General features: G+C 42.0%; 1 protein-coding gene across 5 annotated transcripts in view; it reads right to left on the bottom strand.

Moving 5' to 3' along the window:
• Positions 1-21,808, bottom strand: part of SLC11A2 (solute carrier family 11 member 2) — a 71,160-nt gene that overhangs the window by 18,330 nt on the left and 31,022 nt on the right. For 2 of the 5 annotated variants that reach the window (XM_073788676.1, XM_019947232.3), the window contains exons 3-17: positions 20,578-20,729; positions 19,895-20,020; positions 19,341-19,460; positions 17,760-17,866; positions 17,166-17,236; positions 16,991-17,058; positions 15,450-15,605; positions 14,431-14,589; positions 13,512-13,598; positions 12,501-12,620; positions 12,197-12,346; positions 11,560-11,633; positions 10,571-10,724; positions 8,693-8,746; positions 1,892-2,572 (exon numbers count right to left, since the gene is read on the bottom strand). In XM_073788676.1, coding sequence (XP_073644777.1) covers positions 2,492-2,572; positions 8,693-8,746; positions 10,571-10,724; positions 11,560-11,633; positions 12,197-12,346; positions 12,501-12,620; positions 13,512-13,598; positions 14,431-14,589; positions 15,450-15,605; positions 16,991-17,058; positions 17,166-17,236; positions 17,760-17,866; positions 19,341-19,460; positions 19,895-20,020; positions 20,578-20,729 — 1,679 coding nt within the window. In that variant the 3' untranslated portion in view covers positions 1,892-2,491. Of the gene's footprint in view, positions 1-1,891; positions 2,573-8,692; positions 8,747-10,570; positions 10,725-11,559; positions 11,634-12,196; positions 12,347-12,500; positions 12,621-13,511; positions 13,599-14,430; positions 14,590-15,449; positions 15,606-16,990; positions 17,059-17,165; positions 17,237-17,759; positions 17,867-19,340; positions 19,461-19,894; positions 20,021-20,577; positions 20,730-21,808 lie in introns of those variants that run through there. The other 3 variants (XR_012324402.1, XM_033866723.2, XM_033866724.2) reach the window with 3 other exon arrangements.

Below are 21,808 nucleotides of genomic sequence, written 5' to 3'. Positions count from 1 at the left end.
TAATATCTATATAAGCACATAACATAGAAATCCAGATGTGTAAATCATAAATTAAAGAATAATTAAATATTCTTAACTTAGCATAAAACTTTACCCAAGACTCACTCTTTAGACATCAATCTTCTCTACTGGTTTTAGCATGATTCAGTTTGCTTTATTATCAAATTTTCTGATTACAGGAGCTATGTGACCTGAGGGGTATACTTAGAAATTTTTGTAAACTCTAGTCTGTTCCTAGTAACATACAGTTAAAGAATGGAGAAAAGCTACAGAAATTCCTCAAGTACTTAATCTGTGTTTAACCAACCACCTTATCTTTTTATGAGTTGCAAAACAGGATTTTTTTTTTTGCTTTTTTTTTTCTTTCCCCAAATAGTCTCTGGTAGTGAAACTACTGAGAAATGAAATTGCCCATGGAGGGAGGAAAATCCAACAAACTGATTGCTGTCTCTAGATTCATCTCTAGATTGCTGTATAAAGAAACCAAAACGCTGAAACTCATTATTTAAGTCGCTTTTTCAAGTAAAAGCTGATAAGTGACGTTAACTCAGTTTCATTTTTGAGATCAGAAGGTCTCTAACCTAGGTTGCAAGGATGCCGCTCTTATCAGAAGTTTCAAGGGCCATGAAGTAGAAATGAGGGAATTTGAAAGTATCATCTTGGAAAAAAATCCCTGCCACTTAGAGGATCAAATCATTATAAATGAACATAGGCAATGTCTGAATGTTTTTAAGTCTTATTGAAAGGTGCTAAGTTTTAAAATAAGGCAGAAAAAAATAAAATAAAATAAGGCAGAGGGGTTGGATATTCAATTTTTACGCTGAAAGAGAAAAGTGATGCTCAAACACACAAAGGCTGCAGCGTTTGCAAACTCAATGCCTTTGGGGCTGGAAGGAAATGAAAGAAGGCATGGATGCCACCCTGGAGTATATTCCATTAAAAATGGATAGCTGGGCATGAACTTATATATACTACCGAGTGTAAAATAGATAGCTAGTGTGAAGCAACTGCATAGCACAGGGAGATCAGCTCGGTGCTTTGTGACCACCTAGAGGGGTGGGATAGGGAGGGTGGGAGGGAGACGCAAGAGGGAGGAGATATGGGGATATATGTATATGTATAGCTGATTCACTTTGTTATACAGTAGAAACTAACACACCATTGTAAAGCAATTATACTCCAATAAAGATGTAAAAAAAATGGATAGCTGCCACTCAGTTTAAGCCAACTGCACTTCCATGAAGGAACGTGGGCCCAATGTTGAAAATCTTCTGACTTTTCAATCAGATCGTTATGTAGAAACTTTCAAGTTTTAAATACTAAATGTTTTATTATAAAAATTTTATGGAAAAAAAAATCCTGGTTAGGAACAAGGGGATCAAAAAATATCTATAAGCCACATGTAGGCAGGCAGCTTGTGACATGTGGACAAATCTTCCAAGTCCCAGTCTAGTTCTCATCTCATACTATTATACTTGGTATATATAACTTAAAACGCTTAGCATTCCCTAGGAGAGTCAGCGTTAGAAATATTAGCCACTCCGGGAAACAGACTTTGGACCTAGAAATGGTGTTTGGAGTGTTAATGGGAAAAGTGGGAAGAAAAGACATGGTGGGACTATACACACATCAGAAAGAAAACTAATACCTCCATTATCTTCTGTTGGGACTTACAAAGTTAAATGTTAGAATTCTTTTTATACCTACAACTTAAATGCTAGAATGGGCTGAGTTACAATGCAGCAGGGAAAACTGATCATTGGTTTCAGTGTGATTTCTGGATCCTGTTCGTAGGCATTAAGCTCTTTGGAAAATACCATCATATCTCTGAAAAAAACTCAAGAAAAGCAACAAAGAAAATAACAATCACAAAGCACACCGACAACCAGGATTAAACATGCCAAATAGAAGAAGTGTTTTCTTTGGAAATGATGTGCTAGAATCAGTAGTCACCAAGGTTCGGTCAATAAAAATCAAAGTGAAATTTAACTGGCTATAGTCAAGTATCACTTTAAAAGTAAGTCAGCTTGACCAGTTCACTCTGAAAAAGAACAATGCTCCTTTTCCTTTGTCACTTGCGATCCAGACAAAATAAATACCTGATTTATCTGAGCAACATTTGTTAAAAAAATACAAAAGATCTATCATTTTTATATAACCTTAAAACTCTACCCAAACTGATATGTTCAGGTTTACCTAAACGTACACACAGATATATATTTTAAATTCCAGAAGTCGAGACACAAGCCCATAGGGGTGTGTGACTATCACGGGCTAAAAATTTAACTCTGGCAGTTGCAGGACTCTCCGGGTCTCTGACCTACACTTAAAGCTGTCAGCTTTTAACACCCGTCCCATGAGGAAATCTTTGCCTTCTGCTCAAAATGGTTGACCAAAACTCACCACTGAACTAACAGAGATACGTTAACAGGACGCTTGGCACAAAAGGACTAAGAGAAATTGGGTCTTATAGAGTCTCTCAGGCTGTCAGTCATCTAGACACAAGTGAGTCAGCATCCACGGTGTTCAGAAGGTAGAGTTCAGGCTGAACTGTCAATCCCAGACGTAGGTACTGAGGACAAAAAGATGGAAAAGGGTTAGACTGATTTGCAAGTATTTAAATATTGAATTTGGCATTTAAGTACCTATAATCAGCATGTCAATGTAGGTCTTTTTTCAGTTCTATATAGACTTTCATTTCAGAAAAGAAATGGCTTACAGATACATGAATGGTTTATTGTATATAAAATAATTGCTAGGAGCCGAAATAGTTAAAGATTGAGATGGTACCGAATGCCCTCAGGAAAATTTGCACTTTGACTATCCTTGCGACACACTCTGCCTCAGGATGATTGTTTCTGATCAGGATATTAAGAGCAAACGCACTGCGAGCTTTTGTACTTTAATACCAAGTGTGTTAGAAATAAAATTCAGGGAATTTTCTGGCTGCCCAATGGTTAGGACTCCAGGCTTTTACTGCTGAGAGCGCAGGTTCAACCCCTGGTCGGGGAACTAAGATCCCACAAGCTGCCCAGCACGGCCAAAAAAAAAAGAAATAAAATTGCAAATAATCTAAATCCTGACCCTATTATCTGGGCCCTTTTATCCTTTGGCACATGAGCAAAGCAAAGCCTTTCATTAAAAAAAACAAAATGGCATGTACTAAGAGAAGAGATGAGCTACGGGTCCCAAACGTTTATCAGGCTAAATTAGAATCACTTCAGCTGCTTTTAAAACACATTGTCAGACCCACCCCTGGAGACCTGAATCCAGATGGTTTGTGTTGGCATCTGTGAAGTTGTATCTTACTTTTTCTCTCCTCCGAATTCACCATGGGACAATCACTGAGTCTCCTTTTAGCGCTACTGTTATTACTTGGGGTGTTAGGAATATTGTTGCCCCTTGTCAACAACAAACTCTTTTTGGGCTATCAGTTGCCTCACCTGCATAGAGGCTGATCCTTTTGTTATAAGAATTAAATGAAATCATGAGTGCTCAGGATGCCGAATGCACACTATAAATTCATAGAAAGAAAATGTTTCTATTATATAGTGGAAAAGGAACTGGAGTTGGGGTCAAGCTCCAACTCTGCCCCTTCCTATGACCTTGAGCAAGTCATGTATCTTTCTGGAGCCTTATCCTACTTATTTGTAAAATGGGAATAAACGCTACATTTGAAAATGTCAAGTACGTTAATAAGCTATCTCATGTTAGTCTTCAGTAATTGCTGTGCCACACAGCATGCGGGATCTTAGTTCCCCAACCAGGGATAGAACCTGCGCCCCCTGCAATGGAAGTGCGGAGTCTTAACCACTGGACCACCAGGGAAGTTCCAGTCTTCAATAATTTTTTAACACATTACAAATTGCCCTGTATACCTCACAAGCTTGTGATGACTGTGTGAAGATGAAACCAAATGGAGCCCAAGATAAAACTATTCTCAACTAGTGGGCTAGGAAATTACTGAGTCACACTGGCCTTAGGGCAGAACAACGGGACTTCAGACTTCAGCTTGCTTACTCACTTTAAGGTCTTATGACTCAAGCTTTAGTAACCAAGAGCGATTGTCAGATAACACTGACAATTCACTGCAGTCTTTTCTCAAGTGAGCTAAGGTGGTGGGCTTCTTCATTATGTAGAAAGCAAGGGTTGCATTTTTAGTCCCATGACCTCCAGGTTGTATCACTTAGATGACTTAGCAGAGAGCACTCCTTCATTGGAGAAGTTTGTCATATTGCTTAGAGGCACTAAGAAATGGGGTAAATTGCACAGGAATTGGCTAAACCTTTCAAGGGCAGAGAGGTATGCAAATGAATAAACTATTAGTCCTTAGTTATGGCTGGGGTAGGATCATAGAGGGCCCTGCCCATTTTCCACATCTACCTGAAAAAGCATTCAGGTACTTTTTAAAATTTAGCACAGGCCAAACAAAATTAGCCTACCAGCTGGCAGCTCTTGATCTAAACCATATTCTAGCACTCATCAGAGTATCAAGCAAAGTATCTTTGATATGTTGCTGTTCTTGGAGCTGCTGAACACCAAAGCCTGGGGTCTTAACTGCGCATGAAGTGTATACTATATATTATATAGCATGACTGGTAATGATGATGTGGGCTCTGGAATTAAGCTACTCAAGTTCAAATGCCAATTGCCCACTTTTTAGTGATGTATTATTTTACTTTTTGGTCTTTCAGTTGCCTTATCTATATAGAGGCTGATCCTCTTGTTATAAGAATTACATGAGATCGTATGAGTGCAAAGACCCCGGCTAGCACATAGCAGTGTGTTAGTCATTTTTAACATTCAAAAGCCAAGGTGCCAAGAGAAGGTGACACATTTGGATGCACTGGTCCTATCCAAGGAAGGAACAGAAAGCACTCCAGAGGGCAGAGCTAAAGGAAATAGCTCAGATCAGGATCTTCAAATTGTTATGCATCCGATTTTAGTTCTGAAATTAAATCCAAAGTAAAGAGTTCCCTGGTGGCCTAGTGGTTAGGATTCAGGGCTTTCACTGCCATGGGCCCGAGTGGAGCCACGCAGTGAGACCCCGTAAGCCACGCAGCAAGGCAAAAAAAAAAAAAAATAAGATTTAAACAGAAACAAAGTTAGAAGGGAGAGCTAAATGAGGAAGGACAACATGGAGAACAAAATTGCCAGATAACTTCTATGGTGTTACTTACAGTATTCAGCTCCTGTAAGACAGACAGGGAAAGCTTGCAACAGAGAAAGGGAAAATGAAGTTCTAGTGACACCCTTGAAACAAATTAAGTGCTGACTTAGATTTTCCTGCCATGTGTTTGGTGACAAGGCTAGTAGTTTACTGTGTCTGGGCTCTGTCTTTGTTTCTATTAAACGGTGCCAATATTTCCATTTATATCAGGTCTGCCAAAATGCTTTCATTTTTAACCTAAACAATTTTGGTTTCTCTTTTCAAATACTCATACTTTTCAAATACTCATACTTCTTTTTTGGTAGCATATACAGAATATAAAAGACCTCAATGGTGAAACAAGACTACAGATAGAAAAATGTTCAGCTTAGAGCAGAAAAAGGCCAGATGACAATGTTTTTTCAACTTTAAATATGGTAATGATGTAACCTTTAGCAATGGCAAAACTATCTGACTAAATGGGTAATAGAAATTAGTGTTTGGTGTCTGCAATTCATCAAGTCTTCTGGGAACTAAACCTATGTCGAGCCTTGAACGACATAAATTTGAACTGCGTGAGTCCACTCATACATGGATTTTTTCCCCAGTGGTAAATACTACAGTATTACATGACCCCAGGCAGGTTGAATCTGAGAACGCGGAACCGCAGATTCGGAGGAACACTGGACATGAAGGGCCGACTATAAACATGAAAGCCCAACTATAAATTTTACACAGATTTTTTATTCCATGGAGGGTCAGTGCCCCAACCCCGGGTTGTCCAGAGATCAACTGTATTTCTCTCTCTCTTCTAAAGAGAAAAATCACTAACAGTGTGAGTTTAGTATGTCATTCCAGGTGGTAGTTGATGTTTCAGTATTTCAAAGTGGTTGACGCCCCATTAATAAAGTATTTTCAAAGTTAAAAAAATACCCAGGAAACCAAATTGGAAAAAGGAAAAGAAACTTTTTAATTACAAACCAAGTTTACATATTGTTGAATGATCACTAAAAACTTGCTGCAATCACTCCTAAAACCACTAGCAGGACCTCACAGGAGCCAAACTGCAGCTCTTTCCCATCCCTGTTAATTCCCAGTATGCTGTAGCAGCACAATTATTTCATGCCACATTTATGGAGAACAAGGACCAGTTTACATAAAATACAATTGTATATCCTTAAACATTCCACACAAACGTACTGCACATGCTGGCACTGGAAGACTTCAGTCCTAAACATTGTTTGTTGTACCCAAAGTACTGGCTGACTAGAAAGTACACTTTCTATCTGAAAGGATCAAATGGAATACAGTATGGGAGTGTTTTTAACACTGAATACTACTACACACACACAGATATAAAATGCCATTTAACTGGGAAGAAATTTTCCATCATTGCAAGTCATATATATAACTTTTCAAAGAAAACTAGCAGCTTTTACCTGGGCTTCTAAATATTTGTGAATCTGAGACTGACTGGACTCACCCAGACTGGGGTCAAAGGTAAATGTTACTGTAGTGTCTTTACGAAGAATTTTGTCAATGTGGCCCTCACCTACAGCTGCCAGACGAGAGCTTAAGATGTCAGTCCCCGATATCTTCAGTATGGTCTTATGTCAGTTTGGGGAATGATGGTAGGGGAGAGGGAGGGATATGAGGAAGGACAGTTAGGGAAATTTGTCTCTCATGATCCTGTGCTCTATCACTGGAGGGGCTGAGATAAAGGTAAGGTCAGTGAAACATAGTAGTTTACCCTTAATGCCATATAAAAGACAGTTCATTCAGTCTATGCTTTTAACTGTGTACAAAGTATCGGCAATAATGCCTTTAGGGGCTCAGGTGAACAGAGAACATCAATCAACAAGGACTCCAGAAGAAAAACACCAAAAATGAAAAGTCCTTCAATGCCATTCCCATTACTGTTCTCTCCAAGTCAGTGGCTATAAAAGACTTGATTATTTATCTCCATCAGACAAATGTGATTTTGTTTGAGATAATCACATAGTCTCAGGCTCCACATGTAAAAATGTCAGAAGTGGCTGAAGAGCAGCAGCTGCATGCTGAAGGGACCCATCTCCTCTGATTCCAGAGCTCCACCATCTGGTCTCAAAGTTTTTCCCTCTGAGGGAATGGCTGAAGAGAGGTAGCCCAGCACAACCCTGCTGAGAGAACTTTGTAACCATAGTGATACCTAAGGACTTGCTGAGAGCAAGCGAGCTTTGCAACCGTTAGATCCAGAGCTCCCGAGATTGCCTTGCAAGTCGTCTTGGGCATGCTTCAGAAAAAGGTGACGATTCTGGTAGAAGGTGGCTTTTAGGAATAAAACAGATGGCTCTTCTTCTTTCAAGTTTTTCTCCTCACCCCAAAGTCTCATGAGAACATCAGTGCATAAGCGCTACCATCTCTTTCTATCACTACCCTCCTGAAGGAGGAAGGTGAAGGTTTCATGACTCTAAGTGCTCAAGAAGAAATACCGTCAGGAAAGCTTGGTACTAACATGAAAGTTATTAAAATTAGGACTCCCAAGAAAATTTCGATAAGCTTTCAGTCTCTGAGGAAAATCATCGAAGTGATTTTCAAATGAGATGAGTAACCACCACCTACAGGTGAGTTTTGCTATCTGTCCATTTACCATCTTCTTTATGCTTTCTCACCCCTCTTAACATCCAGAGAAATTTAAAGTGAAAATAAGTTAAGAGAATCCTGAACCTGATAGAGGTAGATATCTCGTAATTTTATATTTCAAATGGATCAAACCACTCTAGTTGAGATTTTATTTTTTTATAATTAAAACAATTCAAAGGGTATGCATAAGGAAAGTATTTCTCAGCCTTTTAAAATCCATTATCTTTTGATAAACAAAACTTGCATACCCATTCTGTAATTTGTATCATGAAAAATTTACTGCATTTTCCAAATATGTTTTTTTAACATATAGTCAGTCTTGTTAAGAATCATGCATAGGGCTTCCCTGGCGGCGCAGAGGTTGAGAGTCCGCCTGCCGATGCAGGGGACACGGGTTCATGCCCCGGTCCGGGAAGATACCACATGCCGCGGAGCGGCTAGGCCCGTGAGCCACGGCTGCTGAGCCTGCGCGTCCGGAGGCTGTGCTCCAAAATGGGAGAGGCTACAATAGTGATAGGCCCGCGTACCCAAAAAAAAAAAAAAAAGAATCATGCATAGATGATAATCTCTCAAAACGATAAAACAAGCTGGCCCTTGGGCAGTTAAAGAGTTTAGTGTTGTTTGAGAGCAGCAGATGTCAGCTTTTCAAGGACCCTACCTAATCCAGTTCCCAGGTTAGGAGGTCAGGAAGAAAAATAATGGCTTCTTTCAAACACATATGCAAAAGCCTTTCCCAACAAACAGTTGAGTCCGAAATGCAGTCTGTGCAACAGCACATACTTTTGGCTATGTTCACACAGTAAACCATAGCAACACACTGGCTCTGATGGCTACCTGCGGAAGACAGACAGACTGACCCAGTGTTTACTTAGTACAGCCACTGGTGGCTCCTTCGGTCAGCAGGACTTTAGAGGTGCTTACCGTGTGCCCACAGTCCAGGAAGGACATGCCCAGTGCAATCAAACATTGCCAACCCTGAAAGAGAAAATACAGTCATCATTCACCGACCTCTCTGAAGAGCCTCTTACCCATGACTGCCCACATTGCACTGCTCAGATACAAACCTCTTTTGCCATACTATTTTCCATACTGAGTTCCCTCTGTTCCTACTGCTTTGTGTTTGGTTTGTTTCTTTTAGCTGACTGGGAGAGTTCCCTGAAGACCACTTTTCTTCAGTCCTACCCCATTCCTCACGATAGGGGGAATGACTGATTGGCTAATACAACTGCTATAGTCTCCTGAGCTGCTCTATAAGTATACGTTTTTGAGCTAAACAGTAGTAATTCACTCTAGAATCAGCCCTAAGCCTTAAAAATGGGTCTTCAGGGACTTCCCTGGTGGTACAGTGGTTGAGAATCCGCCTGCAAATGCAGGGGACACAGGTTCGATCCCTGGTCCGGGAAGATCCCACATGTCGTGGAGCAACTAAGCCCGTGCACCACAACTACTGAGTCTGCGCTCTAGAGCCCAGGAGCCACAACTACTGAGCCCTCATACCACAGCTACTGAAGCCTGCACACCTAGAGCCCGTGCTCCACAACAAGAGAAGCCACCACAATGAGAAGCCTGCGCACCACGACGGAGAGTAGCCACCGCTCGCCACAACTAGAGAAAGCCCGCGCATAGCAACGAAGACCCAATGCAGCCATAAACAAACAAACAAATAAATAAATTTATTTTTAAAAATGGGTCTTCAACAATCTCAATAGTCTCAGGCTGACTGAGAACTCGGCACCTTCATAACCAATTTGCACGAAGGAAGGATTCCCTTAAGTTCTATAGCAAATTTTTAAAACAGTTTCTGTCAAGGACATACTCAGTTACTTGGGTTTCCTTGGAATAAGTCCCTATATTATGGTCAGCATAATCTTAGAGTGCCCATGGTTTACTGGGGAGGAAAAAAGAAGGGATATATCCAACCAGGGCATAATTTTTCAATATTCACTAAAATGATTTTCTCAATCAAGTACATAACCTGTAGCAGACATTGGCATGGGGACTAGGTAAGTGTTATAAAGATGAGCAGTGGGTTTCCACCCTCCATCCCTGCTATTCTCTGTAGCAGACATGGTATGAAGTCTGCTGTCCCTAATCCTCAACTCCTGTGTTTTTCAGAGAAACCTGTGTAGAATAGGGAGGTGGATTTGTTGTCGCTATAGCTGCTTTTCATTAATATAAGTAATGTTACAGAAGATGTGGAAAATAGAGAAAAGAATATATCCATAATCCCACCAGCCTAAGACAACAACTATTACGATTTTTACATAATTTACTCTGGACTTTTGAAAATTTTTTTGATTACCTAGGTATATACAATTTTGCATTCCTTTTCTATGTAGCTATATTTTATAACCATCACTTTAAAATAACTCTAGAATAACTCAATGAGAGAATATCACTATTTAATTATGTCCTTATTGGATAGCTATTAAGTAGTAGAGCTGGGCAGGGCTGTGAACCCACATGTGCTGCTCTCCAAAGATTTGAAATCACACTCCACAGCTCCCTTCTCCAATCCCATCTCGTACCACTCTCTACTTTCTACACTGCTGATCTTCTTTTAGTTCTTCAAACATACTACACTCTCTTGTTAGGAATTATTAAGAATGGAAACCAGACAGAAGTGACAGAAATAGAAAAATGATAGCTCTTAGGAACCAAGGTAGATTTTATGGTTAAAAATATTGTTTAATCACAGCTGGTTTAACGACTCTTTCAGGTCCTTTCATTTCTGAGTGCTAGCCACACCTCGACCACCCTGATACCTATATGCCCCTGCCCCCTCCCAAATGGACTTACCAAGTAAAACACAAAGCTCAGATAAGCTATGCTGACCACAGCAGCCACCACATACAATGTCACATGCCCTAGGTCCTGGACATAAACCACGACAAAGTACATGTTGATGGAACAGACGATAAGGACCAAGATACCGCCTGCGATCCTCCAGCCTCTGTAAAAAGAAACAGCACAATTATTGGTGGAATAGCCCAACCTGTCCACAAACATAAAAAGACACTGTGTCTTTTGGGGTACACAGGACAGGAGTTAAGAGGCATTTCAAAATGAACTGAAAAGTGGTTCTTAGGTTAAATGAGCCTAATCTGTTACATAATGATAGTTACATAATGATAGGGAGAAAGAGGGGAAAAAAACACTATCAGGGCTTCCCTGGTGGTGCAGTGGTTGAGAGTCCACCTGCCGATGCAGGAGACACGGGTTCGTGCCCTGGTCCAGGAGGATCCCACGTGCCGCGGAGCGGCTGGGCCCGTGAGCCATGGCCGCTGAGCCTGCGCGTCCGGAGCCTGTGCTCCGCAACGGGAGAGGCCACAACGGTGAGAGGCCCGCGTACCAAAAAAAAAAAAAACACTATCAAATAATCCCTATTATTAAAGTCCCTGAAAATGCAAAAAGTCATGAGTCCCTAGAGATGTAACAAGTCATTTCAAATAAACCATGTCCTTTAAAGATGTATATAAAAGGTATTAGCTTATGCCCTTCGCATCAAGATCATTTAACACGGAATTAAGGGGCTTTAAACTTAAGTGGCTGAAGCTAAAGAGTTAAAGCCCTAAAAGCCGAAAAATTTCCCCCAGAAATGAAAACTGTGCTTGCCCTCCTTCGTTACATTCACAGTCTCCATTTTCTAAGTCAAAGACCGAGGGGGCAGCTTTAGCAATCACCTCTCAAAGCATATAGTTCCCCTATGACTTATTTTCTGACTGGCCTGTTTGATGAAGATACCCTTCCCCCATATATATTTGGGGAACTAAAAGAAGTACACTCACAGTCCATTGGCAAATTCACTCATTACCGGCCGCAAGCTCGTAAACGTGAGGATGGGTATGAGCGCAAAGGGAAGCTGGAAAAGAAAAAACTAAGATCAGATAGGGCCACTGGGGGTCCTTGTATCACCCCAGAGAGTAGCACTGTTAGCAAAAGGGAAACACAGACCCTGTCTCATCTACTCCATGAGAAATTATTCCTATCATTCCAACATGCTGGAGCATTATGTGGAAATCTGTAGAGGTGTCATTAACCTAGCATCAATTATGATCATAGTGTCTTGTACACAGTGTCAGATACAAAATTTGTATCTGCCTTGTCTTCTTAATCTCCACAAAATCTAGCAGTGTCCTATACGTTATTTAATGTTTGCTTGGATTAACGAACAATAGTTTTGTGTTCTATGTGTGATTATAGCTTATAATTCCCATTCAAAAAAAAAACCAAGCTTAAAAACCCAGCCCTTTCTAAAAGCCTTTTAGATGCCAGGGATTTCATATGCATTTGCTATAGACCAAGACTGTGCCTCTTTCTTCCTCTGAATTTTCCCCAGCACGCAGCACTAGGCTTGGTAACTAAGGGCAATACAAAATGCTGCCTGACTCAATGGGATGTGAGTTTCCCCAGCTCCCTCCTCACTTGTAAGCTCTGAAGAACATTCAGGAAGTCATTCATCCCTGTCAGATGCTCTACATCTTGGAAGACGGCAACAAGCAGAGTGGGGATGATGGCAATGGAGCGGGTCAGAATCACTCGGGCAAAGCGTGACCACTTTAGGTTCAGGAATCCCTAGAAGGAAACACAGAAGCAGGATGAATGTCTGGAATAGGACACAGGAAAAGGTCTGGGGAGGTTCAGGAAGACCTTAGATACATGGGATTAAGAAGTAACAAAAGGGCAATGTCCTCTTCCTCTAGTCTATCCCAGTCCAAACAGCAGGTACCTCCATGACAAACTGGCCAGAGTACGTTCCTGTCATGGTGGAGCTCTGTCCTGCAGCCAGGATCCCCACTGCCCAGATGTAGAGTGCAGCAGGCCCGAAGTAACACCCCAGCACAACACCCTGGGGGAGGCAAGGGAGAAAGATATGTTTGTGTCAAAGACCACCTGAGACAACACTCCAAACAGCACTCCTCTGCGACATTTCTCCTTCTTCCTGGCTACGCACCTACCTATACCAAGTGCTGTGCTGGGCACTGTAACAGAAGCTAGACTTAGGTCCTGACCTCATTCTAGAGGCTTTCAACCTAAATTCTGCTGGAGGGACCTTTATTTCTCCTCAGCCTAGTCCCTTCTCTTCTCTAGGCTCCTAAAGCCTTTATCCTCAACCTATATCTTAACTATTAAAAAAAAAAAAAAGTCCACAACACTTCCCAAATTAAATTCCTTAACACCCTATTCTGCAAGATGGTAACAGGAATGAAGAGAGAGCTCAAATAAATTTTGCAAATGCTACATACTATATATTCTACTTGTGGAGGTTCACAATGTAACCAGCATAAAAGGGACAGAGAGGCCCCAGTAAAGACCACCACTTTACTTGGAACACTTTCTTTTCTTCTTTTGGCTGCCCCATGCGGCTTACGGGATCTTAGTTCCCTGAACAGGGATTGAAGCCAGGCCCTCGGCAGTGAGAGCACGGAGTCCTGACCACTGGACCACCAGGACCACCAGGGAATTCCCAGGAACACTTTCTTTAGTCACCCCAATTAACGTCCTATAGAACAATATACTATGAACACAAGTTTGGGAATTGCTGATACAATTCATCTTTTCAGCTGATCTTCTATTCCCTTCCACGTAACCCAAAAGGCTTGTCCAGCATCTGGACCTCTGAAAAAAACACACTCCGGAGAAGATATGCTGAGCTCTGAAGTGAACCCACAGAAAAGACCAGATACTATGCTAAGAATATTGATTCAGGAGCGAAGATCAGAAATCTGAATAGGTTTACCCCTTTGTAGATGTCCACAGCCAGTGTTGAGTTATCGTCAGGAAAAAGGTGAGTATGGGGGCTGCTGATACTTCTACAGGCTTCAACCTGGAACCAAAGCAGTTGAGGAACAACTTTTACTTCTGAGGCCAGCACCCAGACAAGAAGCCCTCTCCTACAGATTATACACAGGTCACCCAAGAGATGGATGCTGGAGGCAAGACACTGGACACAGGTTGTGATAAGGGCAGAGACGGGCTGCAGTGTCACTTGAGGTCTTCCTCCGTAATCTTTCTACACCCCCATGCCTTCAAAAACATTTACTGAGTTAGAGTGTGCATGGTAATACACGAATGCGGGGTCATTTTAAATGATGACAGGAGGCGAGGGCCCTTAAGGGGGCTTCAGATATGATAGGACACCCAGAATAGGGAGTCCTTAGTCAAAGCAGAGCCAGGAGTCAGAGGTCCTATAGATAAGAAAGTAGTGATCAAAACTAGATAGGCAATCAGGAATCAAGATGACAGAGAATTCGAAAGGACAAGACAGTCTATGTAGCCACAGTTTCTGTTTTTTGTTTGTTGGCTCCGCCCAACCTGTCACCACCAAATGGCAGAACTGGCAAGTGGCTAGTAGTTGGGTAGCAGGAAACAAAAGGGGATGACAAAGAGTCAAACAGGCGTGAAGCCACTAATAATAGCATGAGGCAATCTTTGTCTGAGGCAAGCTCCCTTCCCTGTCAAAAGCTTGGGAAGATGGGTCTAGGCTTGGTCACAGCCCCCAGACTGTAACCCACGACTAGTGCAGTGGTTTAGGGAGCAGCATTCAGGCTTGAGATCTATTTCCCCTGAGCTCTAAGTCACTGTCACCTTTTCCTACCCCAATCCAGCCTCCTCTTTACCCTCACATTCACTACCACCCAGGACCCTGGCTTACTCACCACCTGCTCGTTGGTTTTCTCAAAAAATGCTTCAGCAAAGACTGAGACGACAAAGACGTTGATGATAAAGGAAACAAAAAGAGCAATGCAGGATTCAATGAAAAAGTACTTATTGGCTTCCCGAACTTCCTCCTTATTGGCTCGGTCTACCTGTCTGGACTAGAGAGATAACAGCAACGGTCATTTTTTTGACTAGTTGGAACAAGTTTCCTTGTAATATTTCATGAGTTTGGAGGCAGCTGAAAGACCTAGAGGGCAAACAACTAACCACATGAAATGTGAGACTCCGCCTACATCCTGGTTCACTGAGTAAGAACTCCATGACCCTTTGATGATACCACACATCCCCAAACGGAAAAGTGACCGAGTGACTGCTGAGCTCTCAGTTACTGTGGCTGCAAGAGCCACTGACCTGGGCTTCCCTGGCGGCACAGTGGTTGAGAGTCTGCCTGCCAATGCAGGGGACACAGGTTCGTGCCCCAGTCCGGGAAGATCCCACATGCCGCGGAGCGGCTGGGCCCGTGAGTCATGGCCGCTGAGCCTGCGCTCCGCAACGGGAGAGGCCACAACAGTGAGAGGCCCGCGTACCGCAAAAAAAAAACAAAAAAACACTGACCTACAAAAACAACCTGATTTCAGACCTAAGGGGCAGATAACCTTAATTACAAAGGTCTCTGAAATCGCCCAGCAAATTATTGTGTTGGACTGACTGGTAAAGGCCAGGTTGGGCTCTTTCCTCCTGACCTCCACGAGGCCACTCAGGCTTTTGAGATTTAAACACAAGAGACACGGTGCACCTTCAGACCTTTTAAGAAGGACTTTAGTCCCTTCTTTATGGGGTCAGTTATCTCTGGTCACCTTGGTGATTAAAACAGAGTCCAAGTGTGTGGAGTCCAACTGTGGAAAAACATCTTGCTCCTTCGGGGCTCTAACAGTTGTAAACTAAGTGTGTGTCCCTTGCAACCAAAGGAAAAGATCCCATGAACTACACAGGCCACTGAGATACGGGTTTTGCTTACCTTGACTAAAGCAGAATGCAGGTACATGTTGTGTGGCATGATAACAGCACCCACGATGCCCACAGCCTGCTCGATCTGTGGGGTACGACAGCCTGAACAGGATGGCAGGAACATGCCTTTGAGGACCTGGATCTGGCTGGGTTTCACTGTAACATACTACATACCAACCGAACAGCTATTAGCCTTTACTGGAATATGAGACCAGGGCAGTAACACAGTGCTAGGGAACACTCTGCAACTTTTACTCCTTAAACCCCTTCATCAACAGCTACATAGGAAATGAGGAATACAGAACCATCCAAAAAAACCAAGCAGTACAAGGTCAGAGAATTTAGGACTGGGGTATCCAGATATTTCCCATCATATTTTAGATAAACAAAATAGATGTGTAGAGAATGTAATTAATACTCTAAAGAAATAAAATGGCTACTAAGGGCCTTATTGATATTAGCTTCACAGTAACTCCTGTGAGACACACCCAAGAATAGAGAGTCAATTCTTGATTACCCACGCTAATCATGCTCCTGTGTTCACCTATGTATGTAAAAATCACTTATGTTTGCCACTAGCGTCTGCGGAGACTCATTCAGAGACACTTCTCATACACACTTTTTCCTGGTTTGGCATTTCTCTTGGAAGCCTTAGACCAAGCTGTATCATCTACTCAGAGTAGATGCATTTTTAAAAGTTTGCTAAGCCAGGAACTTCCCTGGTGGCACAGTGGTTAAGAATCCGCCTGCCAATGCAGGGGACACGGGTGCGAGCACTGGTCCAGGAAGATCCTACCTGCCGTGGAGCAACTAAGCCTATGCGCCACAACTACTGAGCCCGCATGCCACGACTACTGAAGCCCATGTGCCTAGAGCCCGTGCTCTGCAACAAGAGAAGCCACCACAGTAAGAAGCCCGTGCACCGCAATGAAGAGTAGCCCCTGCTCGCCGCAACTAGAGAAAGCCCATGTGCAGCAATGAAGATCCAACGCAGCCATAAATAAATTAATTAAAAAAAAAAAAGTTTAGCTAGGTCAATAAGCAGAAATCAGTTTATAACAATTGGATATAGAAAGGTGTTATTACTGTAGGTGCATATAACAGTAGGGTTAGGGTTAACCCAATGGAGTATCTGGGTTGGGGGACAAACCGGGAAACATGCACTGTATCCCCCATAGTTCATTAACTGCTGCATTACAGAGAAAGTCCAAGCTGCAGTTATTATCAACCAGGATGAACAAAAACAGAATCCCTCTAAGGTAACAGCCAAGAATAACCCTGCAATCCCTTCCTTAACCCTCTCCAAGGCTGTTCTGTTGTTGGGATGGCCAACTTAGAACCAGGGAGTCTAGTCTGGAAAGTCCTGGAAATTCTAATCATTTTTGACCTAGGAGTCCCTGCAGGCCTTCCTGGACACTAGTCTTTGCTACCTCTTATTCCTTCCAAATTTGCTCAGGACTGAATTTGGCTTTTTGTTAACAAATACTGTCTTTTATAATAAAAGGAAAAAAAATTGTTTTAAAAAGCTAATGAACAGCCTGTAACACTTGCCTCGTATCCAAATGTGAGGGCCATAATAGTGATGAGAAAACCAAAAAATGCTTCTAGCTTCCGTAAGCCTAAGGGAGAAAATGCAGCAGTGAGCTCACAGAAGGCAGACTCCCCCATCAGCCATGTGATGGAAAGCAGCTCCTTTGACTGACCCCTCCCTTCCCACTCTGCTTACCATATTTGTCCAAAAAGAGAAATACAAAGGTATCTGCAATGGTGATAAGAACTCCACCCCATAGCGGGACCCTAGGTCAGAGATAAGAAATGGAGATTAAAGGAAAGAAAAGAAACATTGAGAAACACTCTCTTCCCAACAGCTCTCCAGCTATACAACACTTGGAGGAGCAAGGACTTAGGGAAAAGGGAACAGTGGCAGGAGGCCAGGCACAGCACCAAGTAAAGTAACTCATTCATTCAACTTTGTCTACTATTTCAGACAACCAGGATACAAAGCTGAAAAGTATGGGTCTTATCTCTCAAGCTCACTTGTCTAGTGGGATAAACTGACATACAAATTAATTGTAATACCCACTGCCACACCCTGGATAATAAAGGGTGTGTTGGGTCTCATGACCCAACATAAGAACATGGAAGATACAGAACCTACATTTGCCAAGAGAGAAGAAGGTGGTTCCAGAAAGGTTCCACAGAAAAAGTATTGATACTTGAGTTGAATCTTGAAAATTGAAAATGAGTTGGGTTTTTGTTTTTACACTTGCTTGGAAGTCTAGCAAAACATTGATTACTTTCTAGAGAAAAACCCCCTCACCTTCCTGCAGAGAGGAGATTGATGGCAATGGCGGAGCCAATAACTTCTTGCATATCTGAGCCAACGATAGCCAACTCCACCATCAGCCACAGGATAATTCGTGGAACCTAAACACCAAACAGCAGAAAGATATGGTTCTAATTAATCATTTCTAAGAACTTTCCCCCATAGTTTGGAATTCACATTTTGGCACTGATCCATAAAGAGTCCTTTAAAAGCTTTCGGTCTAGAGATAAAGTACCAGAACTCAGCTCCACTTGGCCCCTTGCTGGAGAAGACCAGACTGCTTCTATGTGGCAGAGCCTGTGAGTCAAGGTCAGGGCAGCGGCTGACTCCAATTTTTTTCTCATTCCTTTCCACTTGACAGAAGAATGGAATTTCCATCCATTATTTCCACTTAATTTTTTGCCTGAAAACAATCCTAAAAGTCTTAGGGGAAAATGAGGATGCTAAGATGGTCAAAATATTGTTCAGGAGAGAACAGAAATGCTGCAGAAGAAAATATCTATCCTGACCATAGCTGAAGAGACAAAACAAGCATGAAAAGGTTAGAGTCATCCTTAATGTAGTAATGCACAAGCAAGTAAAAAAGACAAATATGCAAAGGGACTCGGGGCAAAGTGGTTGGAATTGGGTGTCCTATAACAAAATCTGGGAATTAATCTGGTCAAATAATCCAGCAGAAAGCAATTAAGTAGTGCTGGCTCACTGAGGCCAGGGAAAAAAAAAAAAAACACCTCCAGGTACCTACTACCCAAAAAATATGTCACAAAAAACAACTGCTAAGATACATGAAGAAAGAGAAGCTAAAAGAAATTATAAATTATCAAGGGGTTTTTTTGTTTTGTTTTGTTTTTTTGAGAAGCATATAAGAAAAAGAAAAAGAAAGAAAAAAAAAAAAAACCAGGTAAGGATACTTTCTCACAGCCAGGAAAGGAGATTAAACATTTAGGACAAACAGGTAGATGAGTACTTATCTAAAGATCAGGCCAGTTTAAAGCTGTCTTCCAGACATTGGGTCCATCCATTCCTGCCTTAGGTAGCAGCAAGAAAGCTTCAAAATATCCAGAAGGAAACTACAGAGGACAGTGTAAACTCCAGGGTCAAGGTAACTGAAAAATCATTATTAACAAATCCAAAGATCCTGTGTAATATAATTTGCAGCAAAAGGAAAAAACTCACTTTCTTCAAATTTATGGCAAAGACAAACAAAAAAGAAAATATGCATAATGCAAAGCGATGGAGTACTATAGATGTATGAATGAAAGTGCTTAGACAGAATACCCCTGCCCCTTTGTGAACTGGGCACTGCTAGGTACCAAAAGGCAGAGTGCAAGGTAAATGTTTACTCAGAATTTTTCTAAGGAAACTTTCTGGGAAATGTGAATCTCATGTTAGATTTTGAAGGAGCACAGAAACATGGGTCAGCCGCGAGAGGGGCTATAGAATTTCCCTTGGGATTCCCAGTCCTCAGGGCCACGGATCCCTACATCCTCCCCTATTTCAGTATACAAGGGGGCCAGCACAGGTTGCCAGACACAGAGTCACCTATGATATGAGTAACAGACAAACACTGCTCACCCTGGGATACTGACGGTGACACATTTCAGCAAGATGCAGCCCAGTGACCACTCCCAGTCTAGCTGCAAGGCGCTGGAGCAGGAGCCCCACGATGGTGGCCATCAGAAGAACCCAGAGCAACTAGAGAAGAACAAAATCCCACCATTACACTCATTAGATAACTGGGATTTTTTTGTTTGGTTGTTTGGCAATGTGAATGGGAAACACTACGTTCAGGAAAGAGCCCCGGTCAGGAATCAAATGACCTGAGTTCTGCATCATGTTCTGCACAGAACCTGCTAGGTCACCTTGCACCTTTCTGAGCCTTAGTTTCTCCCATCTGCAGTTTCTCCTGTGTTCAAGGAAACTATGTGGGTAAAATAAAATAAAAAACCATCTATGTGGATAAAATAAAATTTAAAAACAGATGGAAAAGTACTTTTCGCTGAAGTGTCACAGCCAATCAAGTATCAGCATGTAGCCGCTGAGGTTCATATCCAACAGAAAGAGTAGAGGAAAAGGATGTGGTGTGCTATGTGTGTTTAAACGGGAAAGGGGTAGGACTCGATGTTCACCTTAAATCCAGCCACTGCTCCAGACTGCAAATCAGATTCAATGTTTCCTGGGTCCAGGTAGGCAATGCTCATAAGAAATCCCGGTCCCGTGAAAGCCCAGAGTTTACGAAAGCTAAAACAAGAGTACTGTACAAGAGAGGAAAACAGGTCAAAATGATTATCACCTCCAAACTGCTGATCTATTTTATCTATTATTTTGTCACATATAAAGCAGCAATATTAGCTTCGTAAGAACATTTAGGAAGTTGGATACTGGGTGTGCCCAAGTTTCACGTCCATCTTATTCACTTCTCATCAATAAGCTGGCCACCTCTCTGTCCAAGTAAGAGGCCTTCTCTTACCTGCTCTTTCCAACAGCCTTTCATTCTAAAACCCAAGCAATAATATCAGTACCTCTGTGCACAACCACTACCCAAATAGGACAAAAGGCACTGTAAAAAAGGGAACATGGAATTCATACTTTCTTGGTGAAAAAATGCTCACTAGTCCAACTTGGCAACGGGTTTTTCAAGGCCCTCAGTTTCCTTATCAGTTTCTGTTTACCCTGATTACAAAAATTCAGTCTTCAGAGACTGCGTGCCAGAATTAGACCTGAAGCTGTTGGTCTGGAGTTGTCCAGCAGACTTGCCACTCATAGGTTGTCCCTAGATAATAATGTTTTCCTCCAAGGACCTGTCACTAACCTCCTCCTGAGGAATGGCGATCTTCTCATCAAAGTACGTGGTGAAAGCGTCCTCTGAGTGCCCCCCGGGGGACTGTGGAAGAGAGGAGTTACTGTAGGCAGGGTTGATGGCCCCAAGACTGGCAGAATCCCCGTGGTCTCCAGAAGCATCTTCTAAATTAACAGGTTTGAGAAGAAATGAATTAAAGTGAACAAAATACACTAACAGCTCATCCTTAGAAATGCTGATATTAAATCTTTTTAATACCTAAATGCACAAGATGAACCTGACTCTCTCAATTTCTAGTACTTTATTTTTATTTATATTTTTAATAAATTAATTTTTGAATAGGCAATATGTTCACATGGCTGAAAATTTGAGAAGTACAAAAACGCTTATGATAAAAAAGCTCCCTCTCACCCCTGTGCCCGTCACTCAGCTCTACATCAGTTTTCAGCATGAATCCCACAATGGTTTCCCCCTACTTTCACACTTCTATCCCCATTTGCCAATTTTTAGAACCATTTCATTTTCTTCTAAAAACAGTGATGTCTAGGGCTCAATGTATTGAATAACATCCCCAGACTAGTCCCACTGGTAACCTAAAATCCTAACTTTTAGAAGGAAATAGGTCAGTCTAGTGGGACCCTCCCCTCTCTCCTCCTCCCTGCCCCCCATTATTTGGTTAGGACTTACTCAAAGAATCATCCTTGGCCATTATACCTCCATCAGGCTTCTCCAAAAATGTGTAAATTGCAAACTCCTGCCACATTTCAGGCTAAAATCTGAAGCTGCAGGGAAACCACCAAACAGGAACCCTCCTGACTAAGGCCTGCAGCGAAGAGCTTGGGAGGGAGGTATCACCCTCCTGATAGGAGGGCTCATCTCAGATTAATCGTCAGTGTTTCCTTAAATCCTACACTTTGCAGTTAATTTTAAAAGCAGGGAGGGGGAGGGTCTGGGAGAAAAGGGCTAATACAAAGCCCAGTTTGCTGTAGCCTTCAAATGGCTATTTTTAACCACAAAGCTCTAATCTCAAGGTTTCCAAGAAACCTTTGCAACATCCAATCAGAAAAACAAAAGCTTTCTTTCTATAGGGAACTGATCCACTTCACCTTAAGTGGCCCTGATCTGAGGAGGAAATGTACAGAAAAGGAATGGAAATTCTAAAGGAGAAATTTAGAATCAGAAAGAATTAGTCAAAGCACGTAAGAAGTCTCATTAAATACACTATTAGGTGCTGGCTCAGTAT

This window comes from Tursiops truncatus, chromosome 11 (genome assembly GCF_011762595.2).
Source record: "Tursiops truncatus isolate mTurTru1 chromosome 11, mTurTru1.mat.Y, whole genome shotgun sequence".
Classification (NCBI taxonomy): Eukaryota; Metazoa; Chordata; class Mammalia; order Artiodactyla; family Delphinidae; genus Tursiops; species Tursiops truncatus.
Note: the sequence above shows the minus strand (reverse complement) of the source record. Positions and strands in the feature narration are given on the sequence as shown.